General features: G+C 33.8%; 1 protein-coding gene across 1 annotated transcript in view; it reads right to left on the bottom strand.

The window, feature by feature from the left end:
- Positions 1 to 13,135, bottom strand: part of LOC132723307 (inositol-pentakisphosphate 2-kinase-like) — a 51,964-nt gene that overhangs the window by 20,077 nt on the left and 18,752 nt on the right. The window contains exon 7 of the mRNA XM_060707983.1: positions 8,908 to 8,966. Coding sequence (XP_060563966.1) covers positions 8,908 to 8,966 — 59 coding nt within the window. The remainder of the gene's footprint in view (positions 1 to 8,907; positions 8,967 to 13,135) is intronic.

Raw genomic sequence — 13,135 nt, 5'->3', positions numbered from 1 at the left:
GACCCCCTCTCCTGTTTCAATAAAAGCTCCTAAGTTACAACGAGTGTAGAGGCAGACAACTTGTTTTTCTTCGGCTGACCTGTTACACCCATCTGTTACCATCTAATTTACATACAGCTGCCGATAACTGTAAACATGATATAGCAAGGGTATAACAGGGGTTTAAACATCTCCCAAATGATTTCTCAACATTTCTTGTTATTAAATTTTTGTTTTTCTTTACATTCAAAATGGATAACTTGCAATGTTTTTGGTGTAAAACATTCCATGCTAGCCAAGACAGCCATGCAAATTTTGTATAAACTGTATAGAGATAATAAAGTTAGACATTGAAAGCAAATCGTTCCAGTCTTAACATTATTGCATAATGATCCCTTAACCCTTAGCCTTCTCAGGTGACAACTGATTCTACCCAGGCTACTAGTACAGAATATAATGGAAATAAAAGAATCAATCAATCACTTCTATCCTCTGGCCCCTTACATAGACTGACAAAACCGAAGAATGTGGGGCATTGGTGTTCTATGGACATACTTCTTGGTTTGCACACAACACTTGGCCCAATGGTCCTCAGAAGCAACATGACTCTTAACCTGATTTCATGTAAAACAGAATTCACAAATGCTTCTGTTACACTAAATTTGTTTGTTTTCCCTGTTTCTAATAATGTAACCCCTGTGCGTGACAACCTGTGTGACTCCCACCTAGAGAAGAAAGAACAGTTATTATTAAGACTGGCAAGCCATGCATGCCCATGATTAAAAGGTACTTAAAATTCCTTTACTACCAGCTCTTCTATTTCACCTTTGTGTATTGAAAAGGGGAACTTTTGGGGGAAATATGCTGAAAGTGAAACAGCATTTTTTATGATTTTTTTTCTTCTTCTCTTGACTGATTACATTAAATGCTCTTTTGAACTCAGCATTTTTACTTAAACATGACCTTACAATATTGGCAGACCTAGTCATATATTGGTGGCTAGATTTTCTCTTTATTTATTGAAGGGTATAGATTGATTTTATCTGTAACTGATCACTTCATATGATAATGTCATATGATAAATTGAACATGCATAGTGTATAAAATATCCCTCTGCAAACTACCAACATAAAATTGTTATCTTTAAATTCAAGAAACAAAGGAAATTGAGCAATTTAACTCTAGAGTACTTTATTCTTGAAAATGGTTCCCCTATTTATTATGGTAATTCAATTACTTTGTAGAAGGGTCAATTAGCTATTGATAATTTACCAGTTAGTACTAAACAAAGAAACTACCATACTTAAACCAAAGGAAACACCTTTTATTTGCAGATATTTCATGATGTGAAGCTGTTTTTTCTATTTACTTATTTTGTTTTAGTTTATATGATTTTACTTTTAGTTTGATTGTGTTGGATTGAAACACTCGAATCCGTTCCTAGAACCAACCAGTATTAAACAGTAAGTTTAAATTTTATTGCTCACAGAAACGACGGCTTGCCTGTCACTGCGTTTGAACGCATGTGGGCAGCAATTTTTGTTATTACATGTCCAAAATTTAAATATTTACACAATAAGATATATTTAGTTTTATTGCAATATTTGATCACTCTGATTTCATTCATGTACACTTCTTAGTATTTGTTCTTTTCTTTAATAAATTTTCCTGTGTGCTGAAATATATTTTATGTTAAGAAAATAAAATAACCCCACTTAGTGTTGATCAAATTTAATGTTACAATATCTGGAACCCGAAATGAAAAGATCCACACTCTTACATAAATTACAGCTGTAAAGTTGCACAGCTTTGCATCTAATAAAAGAAATTCTACAACATGAAGTGAGAGCTTTCCCACAAGTACAATAGAAATCGCATTTTATTCTGTAAATATTTAAATTTTGGACATGTAAAGTTCTCCAGAGTGAATGAGAGCAATACAAACTTCTGCTCTGTGAAAATTTGCAGATGTTATCAGAAAAAAACAAATGCAAAAACCTTGCAGAAAAGTTTTAGTGGATAGTAAGTTTGACTGTCATGTCTTAACAGGGCATTAAATTTTGTTTTTCTGTTAAACATTCAAAATATCATACAGCTAGGGCACTGACTTACTTAAAATTTAAGGTAAATTACGGTAATTGGAAAGCACAATTCCTGCTCATATGTCAGTGCAGTATGATTGGGTTGCAAGCTTCTCTTTAACTATGATTCTAGGGTAATTCCCCTCCCCCTCCCCCATATCTCATTCAGTGGTATAACTATGGTATTAGATGTTGTGTTTTGTTTCCCTGTGATCTCACCATCTCACCCTTGAATCTCATGTTCTCCAACCTGACACAGCTCTTTGTTCAGACTGTACTGTATGGCCTACAGAGGTATTAGGTTTAATATAATTTAACATTTAGTTACTTATCTCCTGTTCAGATAGGATCGTTTGCTTTGCAAATCTTTTGCAAATACAATGAGGGTCTTGTCAAATGTACCTTAGGAGGTGGTATTTAAGGGTTTTGTCATAATCTTACACAGGAAAATAATGATATTTTTCAAGTATTGTATGTCCTTATCTTTTTCGGTCAAATTAAATCCGGGATTGTTTGGAAAAAATAGATTGGACTTTGTGGTTAGGCATGCCTGGTTGGATTACATATACTTCAAACACTGGATGAAGCAGGGGGGAACCCTTTGTCACTACAATTAGGTCAAGTAAACAGACTTGTACAAGGTCCAAATTCCCATGTTGTTATTATCCAGACTGAAAAAGGGGGTAATCAGCAACACAATTTAGCCATTCATTTGCCACTAGAAATAGAATAATTGTCGTAATTATCTTCCATATTTGGCAATCAATGGTGTGACAAATGGGAAAACTGACATCCACTTAACATAAATTGTCAACCATAGAAATCTACAGAAGTGTGAAAAACTTTCAAATTATTTATAAGGTTCAATTTGCAGCAATTATTATAATTTCATTTCAATTGAGTGAAAAAGCGTCAAAAAGAAATATTGACAAATTTATCCCTACTGCCAAAATTCTTTCTGGCTTTTGTCACATAGGTACCAACACAAATTATGTGAAAAACAGCCTTCAAGTCAGATGTATATCTATCTGTATTGACCAGAAATAGCCTTGTCAAATAAAATATGTTGATAAACTACATCAACTAATATTGATTTCAGATGATAATAAAATCATGGTTTTAACATGACCAGAGGCTTATTTTGCAAAAATCTGCCAAGCACTTTATTAACCCTGATTGACACTGACTGACTTAAAACCAATATTTGAATAACAACAGCTTGAAATATTTATTGCAGTAATTGTCTGAAATATTTCAAAATCAATATCATTGCAAAATATTACATGAAATATTTGATAAATATTGAAATCCTTACAAGCAGACATCAATTATATAGATAGTTAATTACAAAATGATATTACAATATAAAATAAATAATTACTGGGGAGAAAAACTTGGTCATTATTCATAATATAACCATGTACATATGTATGTTAATATATATACCTGATATAACTTATGTATCATAATCAAAGCGAGAGATTCATTATAACTTGTGATGGCTTGTTTTCAATAAAAGTATTGCTTCATTCCAAATCATGATGTATGGAAAAAGAGTAGCCTGTTTTGTAAATGATAATGCTTAGGGAAATCTATTTAGTGGAAAAGAAACCAGAAATCCGGAAGATAACGGTAATGACAACTGCCAGAAAGATACAGCCCTCCTGTGTGCGGTCTGCTGCAAAAATGTGCTGCCAAATTCTATGTTAATTGTTGCATTCAAACACTCCCCTGGTTTATGCCAATATTGATGGAGGTTTTTTTTTTTAAAAAAATCTAAACTAGAAAGTGTCTAAAGGACACACAGGTTCCCCTATATTCCAATGTTGTGTTAGTCTTAAGACAGACAATGACAAATCTTTATATGCACCCCTCCTTCACCTTATTGGGGAAATAAACAATGGGCTTCTCAAGTCCTAAATGATTTCATGCATTGGCTTGCATGAAATACAAAATGAAAATGTCCACGCCTTCACGATACCCAAAGAAAATCAAACAATTTACGTTAAATATATTATTGAATTGTATGACTAAAAATTGTGTGCATACAATTTTATGTTGAATAAAATATATGTTATGTTTAAAATAGTATGTTATGTTTTTAGGTTAATTCATACAACTTTACAGTGATTTTCCTGCTTAATATAATAAAAGGCCTCTTCCCAATTGAAATTTTCTTTGAAATCATGCAGTTTTCCCAAAAATCTGAACTTAAACCTGCTTTTATTTTTCCCAAATTAGCAATTTTAGCGATATTTTCCCCCAAAATCTAGAGGCTTAAAGGCCTTTTTCCCAATTAAGTGAGAAAAATCACTGCTTTAATACAAAACTATTCAACAATATGGTCTGACCAGACTGCAACTATACTGGAGTGGGGAAAGGGAAACACAAAATCATAACAATTCTAACCATGCTAAATATCTTAAATGGACTAATGTCCATCTTTTATCATTTTAAGGGAAAATTTCAATTCATGTACTAAATGAATAGCAATGAGTATTGAGCAATATATGCTAGCTGATCTAGGAATGCACTGGTCACAAGACTACCAACCGAGGTTAATTTGATGTTTTTACCTGGACCAAACAAAAATAAATCCATCAGAGTTATGACAAAAGGGCTCCAAAACTGGACAGACGACTGGACCCAGTCGAGGGACTAAAGATGTCACAGTCAGTCAAGTGTCCACAATAAGAACAGATGCTATTTACATTCTGGGCTATTCATCTGGACAGGTGTCCCGTTATATTAATTGATTCACTACCTTGATGAAATCGGTAATAATTATCTGTCTATAAATGGGATATGTTAGGAAACTGATTAACCCATGTAATTGTCCATCAATACTTTAACTTTTTCCTGCTCTACCATATCATTTCGATTTTCCCAGTTTTGCGAGATTATTTTTTTTTTATTAATGTGTTTTGTGTCCAATTTGCATTCAGTAAAATGATATCTAAAATCCGCTTAATTCATTTAATATTCACAACATCAAAAAAACCAACTTAGTAACCTGTCATTATGTTTCATGTTCAGTAGCCTTTCAACCAAGGTATCTTATTACATTTCAATACACAAAGAAAAGTCCCACACCCCTTGGAGCGCCCCTCTTTACAGCTGTCAGATAACGCAGTACAAAGGGGGAAAACCTAACAACATGTTGACCTACTTCTATTTATAGCCGTCAAATCAGCTGACAAGGTAAACAGGTATTTTTGTTTCCGCAAAGTTTGCTTTTTTTATTCAAGTTTCACAATGCAAATGCTTTAATAAAGGCTTTGCATCCTCAAAGTTAAATGCATGCAAAGTATAAGTGCATCATAAAACAAAATACCACTGCATTTGTGTATCAAATGCAAAAAAGAAAGGGATATTGTACAATTTGGTACACCTTGACCAGCAATTTTACTATCAGGGCAAAAAATTAAAGATAAAATTAAAAGGCCAGTAATTTTTGAATGGGTGCCATATTTTTTTTTTCCATTTTATTTTTTCTCCAAGTGTAACAAGACACCTACCTACTATTTTTATATCTATTGAATTATTAAGGGGTGATTGGACAGTTTGTTGGAAATGTACATTTGTGTATATTGACTGTATGGATCACCCAAAAAACATGAACAGGCCAAAATGCATTTTTATATTCAAAGGCCATAACTCAGTCAAACATCATTCAACCGAAAAACCCTTTAAATATGCACATAAACTTGAGGTACCAATCAATCATGTAAAATTTGATTCAAATTGCATAAGAAGTATAAGATAAAAACCAGTCTGTGGCAGGCGACACAATAAAGAATGATGACCGCACATGCCAGTGTGATACAATGCAACACAACTCCAATAGTGTCCAGAATAAAGAATGACTGTATGGATAATACAACATCTTCTTTCCTGATTTCTGATGTTCCAGGCTTTGATGATGCCTACAAAAGCTGATACTTTATGACAATTACAGGTTGCATAGCTCCCTCACATGACAGAATTTGTTAATGACATTTTGCTTGTTTGTTTTTTCTTTGGCTTTTCACAGCGATCATTTTGTTGACTTTCCAGTTTTCTGGTGGACAATGACCTTTTGTGCCCCTCAGTGCATTATTTTAGACACAAAAGGACACCTGAGTAGAACCATTGACGTTCCAGACTAGCCGGATAACGTCCTCATATAAAGAATTAAATTCACTGGGATTCAAACCTACAATAGTGAGAGGCAAGTGGTTTGTAGTCAACAGCCTTAATCACTCAGCCACTGACACCCCTGTTACTGACATGAGTGAGATACAAGACTCAAATAAAATACATGGATTGGCACCAAAGTTCAGGACTATGTATTTGCCTCTTGACTTACAGGTGGTGAAAGAGTCTTGCATAGAGGCAACTAACTAATTAGATAAATACTTTTTTTGGTGTTGGTCTTTTTTTTATTATTAGCTTCAATGATTGACATCCCTCTCAGCACACATTGGCACCAGATTAGAACCATTTATTATCAGTAAAGCTTAGCTAGCTTGCTTCCACATGAAATATGTCAATGTCCCTATACTGAGACTTTAACCTACAGCTGTGATAGGTAAATGATTAGAAGTCAACGACCATATTTAATAAGGTCAAAAAGTCCACTTGCCTATCATCAGTCAAAATAAAACAATATGACTGCCGGCATGAGAAAACAAGAGGGCCATGATGGCCCTGAGGTCGCTCACCTGTATATAGGCCCCCAACCCCCCTCCCCCCAACGTTGCAGGGCCAATTTAACCCAAGGGCTTTTATTTGCACAAACTTGGTAGACACCCATAAGAAGATGTTTCATGCTAAACATCTAAGCTCTAGCTCATTGGGCTTTTAAAAGAAGATTTTTTTAAAGTTTTTACTATACACATATAGTTAAAAACAATGACACCCCTGGGGCCAGGCCAGTTTTGACCCCAGGGCTTTTATTTAAACAAACTTTGTAGACACTTACTAGAAGATGTTTCATGCTTAATATCTAAACTCTAGCTATTTGGGTTTTTTCAAAGAAGATTTTAAGTTTTTGCTATACACATATAAGGAAAATCAATGACCCCCGGGGCGGTGCCAATTTTGACCCCAGGGCTTTTATTTGAACAAACTTGGTAGACACCTATTAGAACATGTTTGATGCTAAATATCTTAGCCATAGCTCTTTGAGTTCTTTAAAAGAAGATTTTTTAAGTTTTTAATATATGCATATAGGGAAAATCAATGAACCCCCGGGGCGGGGCCAATTTTGACCCCAGGGCTTTTATTTGAACAAACTTGGTAGACACTTATTAGAACATGTTTCATACTAAATATCTTAGCTCTAACTCTTTTGGTTCTTTAAAAGAAGATTTTTTAAGTTTTTACTATATGCATATAGGGAAATTCAATGACCCCCTGGGGCGGGGCCAATTTTGACCCCAGGGCTTTTATTTGAACAAACTTGGTAGACACCTATTAGAACATGTTTAATGCTCAATATCTTAGCCATAGCTCTTTGAGTTCTTTAAAAGAGAATTTTTTAAGTTTTTTTATATGCATATAGGGAAAATCAATGACCCCCCGGGGCGGGGCCAATTTTGACCCCAGGGCTTTTATTTGAACAAACTTGGTAGACACCAATTAGAACATGTTTCATGCTAAATATCTTAGCTCAATCTCTTTGGGTTCTTTAAAAGAAGATTTTTAAGTTTTTACTATATGCATATAGGGAAAATCAATGACCCCCCGGGGCGGGGCCAATTTTGACCCCAGGGCTTTTATTTGAACAAACTTGGTAGACACCTATTAGAACATGTTTCATGCTAAATATCTTAGCTCTAGCTCTTTGGGTTCTTTAAAAGAAGATTTTTTAAGTTTTTACTATATGCATATAGGGAAAATCAATGACCCCCCGGGGCGGGGCCAATTTTGACCCCAGGGCTTTTATTTGAACAAACTTGGTAGACACTCCTTAGAAGATGTTTCATGCCAAATATCTAAGCTCTAGCTCTTATGGTTCTTTAAAAGAAGATATTTAAAGTTTTTTCTTTTGGTTGCCATGGCAACCAGAGTTCTGCATGGAATTAAATTCTTTGAACAATTTTTAAAGGTGACCACCAAAGGAACATTCCTGTGAAGTTTGGATGAAATTGGCTTAGTGGTTTATGAGGAGATGTCATTTAAAGTAAAAGTTTACGGACGGACGACGGACGGACGGACGGACGACGGACGGACGCCGGACGAAAAGCGATCACAAAAGCTCACCCTGTCACTTTGTGACAGGTGAGCTAAAAACCCATAACATCATTATAAACTATTTTCATAATTTGACATATTTGATTCTTAAAAATATCCATTTCCATTGCTTTTGAAATAAATAAAATCTTCTGAAATTTACTTATTGTTACACATTTATCTTTAACATTACAAATTATTCATCACTTTTTATACTTTTAATGTCAAAGACAACGCAAACTTCTCTCGATCTCATTTGTTAAATAATGTTGAGTGTTGTTTTCTTAAGCCAGTGTTCATATATGTCAGAGGATTCTATCTTAAAATCATCAACCTACACAGACCATATCAATCTTCTTGTCTAAAGTTTACATTTTCTATGTGGGCATTAAATTTTCCAAAGTTTTCCCAGTATGTACCATTAAACTTACCATTAAACTAGTAAAGCTTGACACACTCTCCAAAGTGCCTCCTTGAACTTTCAGTAAGTCTAATTTTTACGTCATATCATATTTTGTAATTCCCCATTTTCCCTTATCATTGTTTACACTAGAGAAGGCTGTTCATTAACCTCACTTTTACACTAAACTTTTACTGAATACTTCAAATCATGATAGATAGTATGACTCACCCAGAGAAAAGATCTAACGGGCAATATCTGCTAGTGACTGGCCACTGACCCTCTTTTGCCTGTAAATAAAATAGAAAAATAAAAATATAAAGTAGTAAAACAGAAATAAAAACATCTCTTTGTTAATTTTAGTTGATGAACATTTCAGGTAATATGTGTTGACGTAAGTAGCTATAGCGTGCCGTCTTTTATTGTGGTAATGTGATGAAATGTGACATGGCATTACTGTTATGACATACAACATGTACAGTAAAATGCACGTTGCACAGTGTAATGTCGCCATTAACATATAATATAACACTCAAAAAAGCGGAAATGTTCTCCTACGTGAACAATTTATCTCTTTGAAGACATGGCCAATTACATGACGTCAAGTATAGCAAAACACAAGTATTTCCACATGAACTTTACATCATACTTCCGAGAAAAACACAAAATCAAACAAAGAAAGCACAAAAAAACTGAAAAAAGAACTTTTAACCCTTATTTTGCTAGAACCAAGTGATTTAGCCTGTGCCACTAGTATAGAGCATTATGTTTAAGTAATTTAGCAGGTTAAAGCCTCTACATGTATTTATGGTTAGTGAATTACATGTATATAAAATACCAAAAACGTTAGCCAAAGATGTTCAAAAAATGATTGTATCCACTTATAAATTTACAAAATCATCAGAAAATACCTTGGCATTCTTATAACGGCCACTTTGCCGTTATGTTTTAATTAGCAGGCAGAATAATAAGACGTCCTGCATGCCTCGTAACATTAATAAAATCTGTACTGGGGAACCTGACTAGCCAATGGAAAACAATATGTTTTTATCTTTATTTGGTATAGCGTGTCACCTTACTTTATAACCATCAGGGGTCATGGCCAAATTTCCATATCAAAGTACGCCAAGCATAAGCAGACCTAGTCGATGGAAGGGGCACATGTTTCTAAGAACTAAAAATTCTGCATTTGTTGTCCAGCGACAATATACTTTTGACATAGAAAAAAAAAACTAATACATTTAGGGACATAAAGCTATGTTGTGAAGATCCATGTAACCAAAGAAATGAGACGGTAATTGTGATAACCCTTTCACTATGTGTAGACAATTATAGACCAATGCAACAAGGATAGAGCCCCAAGACTAGTCAGCATCTCCTTGCAGTCTCAAAACACTCTCTTAATTTATTGATCTTGAAATTGTTAATCTATCATGGACAGTTTCAAATTTCAAGTAAGACATTATTAAAGCAAACTAATTTTGTAAATATTTTGTTGTTTTTTTTTCTCACAAAGACACTTTTCTTAATTGCCTTCTTTTAATTTACCATTAAATAAAAATAATGAAACATAACAAATTTAATTTCAGAGAAAGTGGGTCAAAGTTTTAATTTTTTGAAAATATTGTGCAAGATCGTAAGGCACTGGGAAACATAATCATATGACATCCATATTAGGGTAAATTGCATGATGTTATTGATTTCTTTAAATGGGTTGCAACCTATAGGAAGCCCCTTCTTAAGTCCAGGGAATAAAGCTGTGTCTTTTAGCTGAAGAATCTAGAGCAGTGATTCACAGATAGCTCGAAGACATTCCATTTTGGTAATGTGATTCCTTGGCATGAGTCACACAGTCTCCTATTATGTAATCTTGTATGACATCATGAGAATAATGATTAAAATAAAGTATGGAACACTAGATGACAGGCTGAATGTAAATAAGGACATTATCATATCTCAGCGAACTTAAACAAGAGCTGTCGGTAGGACAGCATGCTCAAATACTCTCACAGTAATTGATAGATAAACTAGAGCCCAAATAATGTAGAATTTTCTATGTTCACAAAGGGCCATAATTCTGTAAAACTCCATGTAAGAGTTATGGCTGATGATCTTGTATTATCGTTTCAAATAAATGTGTGAAATTTCTACCAATTCCCTTAGTTTTGAAGATACCAACTTTCACACAAAAACTTGACCAAAATATGACACCAGCATTGACATCTGGGAAAGAACAGAAGCTCTCCCTATTCTTTGATTTAAACAATGTCCTTTAAAAACTGTGTCTATTAAGAATCATGACAATGAAAGCCGACAGATGAACCATGTTTTTATTACACTTGCACAATGCACATTTGATACTGTATGTTATATTTCAGTCACAACCTTTATAAATACAGCCATTATTGATGTTTTATGGATAGGTTCAAACAGTAAACAAGAGTTTCTCAAGTGGTTTTCCGTGACTTTAGGTAGACTTTAAGATATATCTGCGGTTATATACAGACCACAAACCATCACTTTATATGTATACAATGTCCTCTTTCCCATCAATTGTAAGCCCTCAATGTCTCCAGGTAATGATGAACCTGTCATTGCATGTTTGATTTAACACCAATTACTGAATTAACAGGTGCACTGTACAATCTTTTTTATTTCTATCCTTTTTCGCGTTACTTTTGTTGTTTTTTTTGTATTTTTTGTTTTTGTTTACCTATTTTCCTTCAAATCAAAGTCCATTTGGTGTCAGTACTAAGTGGCTGGTCACAATACCTACCTTTACCTATCATAGTGTCAAGGCTGAAGATGGTAAACAGGCTTTCTTTATATTACACAATAACAATAGTTTGTCCTGATCTAGAGCAATTATTAACTTTCTATCTATTTTGTCAGAAACAATTCCATGTCTTTATATACATATAATATGTCTTACATCATATCTAATTCTAACCATTTCATGTTCATACTAATACTACATTAGACTGAAGATTTCTTATACATAGAAACCCAGCACATTGAAGGATATGGTATTCTGAATTTTAGTTACAGGAACAAAATACATGTAAAAATTAAAATGCCTTTGATTAATAAAATATGTTCAATTCATAGGAAATAAAGTATGTGGTCTTCTTCTTTTTTACAAGGAAATCATAGTTATAACATAAAAGGTGATTCAGATCAGGAAGCAAATATTATGTCTATGTAAGAAAATTTGGCAGAAATCTGGAAAATCTGTGAGTCCCTAACAAATAAACAAGGTACTCTAACTTGCTGGTCTACTAGCTAGACTAGTAGACCAGCAAATTCAACAATATCAATTATAACTGGGTGAAGGTAATGAAACAACAAAAAAAATGAAATATACCATAGAACATTTTCACCTTGTTTTCAGTACACTGCCAAAAAATACAGCTTTTTAAGAAGTGTTTACACGGAAACTGATGTTTTATCCAACATTATGATTGATTTCCTACCACAAAATAAGTCAAAACAAGAAAATAAAGATTTAGTTGATGAGAAAACGCGTTTTCTGGCTCAAATCATGTTGAATTAGATCATGTAAAAACCATCAAAGATTTCTACAGGTATTAGTGAGCACAAAGATAAAATCACTTTCTCTCTCAGGAGTGTATAAGCCCACATACTGTTAATATATCAAAAGTTCCTTTGAATGAGAACTGATTAGTTGTTGTTGTTTTCTTCTCTGAGTAAATTGGCTTATCTAGAATAGTTGTACTTGTAGCTTTAAGAAGTAAAGTGTCTGAAAATTAAAGTACATCGTATTGCAGAGAATAATAAGACTAAATCTGACTCGAAAGCTTGCTCGCAGACTTTCTATTTAAACCATAAAATCTGTATTATTAAGATAACAAAAACAAGTTTGTTAAGATATGTCTGTGTCAGGCAAAAAATGCTATGTTAGTTTGTAGGACTGTGTTAGTTTATTCTGAATTTATTTTCGTTCCATTGTCTATGATTATAATACACCCTCTTGAATCTGTTACTAGAACTAACTATAGTACTAAGCAATTAGTGTGAAGTTTCTTGCTCAAGGAAACAACGGCTTGTCCCAGCAGGATTAGAACCCCTCGGCCAACAATTCTTAGATTACTAGTCTGACAAGTGGACCACTTGGCAGCACTGCCATGTACCTATGTAAGGATTTAACACTGTGTCAGGCAGACTCCATGCTGCAAACATGTATCTTTTTCAGTAAGACATGTGAAATATGTATGGCAAAGAAGTAAAACTTTCCTATGACCAATTTTTAGACTGTTAGGAAAACTATCTTTAGTTGTAAGACTGTGTCAGCCAAACATGACTTGTACTTATGTGTGTATGGCAAACTAACAGCTAAATAATCATGTTAGCATAGCAAGAGGAAACAAATAGCTTAGTTGATACACAAGACTGAATCATGGAAACAAGTAATTAGTTTAGTTATAGATCCGGTCAAACA

This window comes from Ruditapes philippinarum, unplaced genomic scaffold (assembly GCF_026571515.1).
Source record: "Ruditapes philippinarum isolate M1 unplaced genomic scaffold, ASM2657151v2 ctg184_1_1_1_1, whole genome shotgun sequence".
NCBI lineage: Eukaryota > Metazoa > Mollusca > Bivalvia > Venerida > Veneridae > Ruditapes > Ruditapes philippinarum.
Note: the sequence above shows the minus strand (reverse complement) of the source record. Positions and strands in the feature narration are given on the sequence as shown.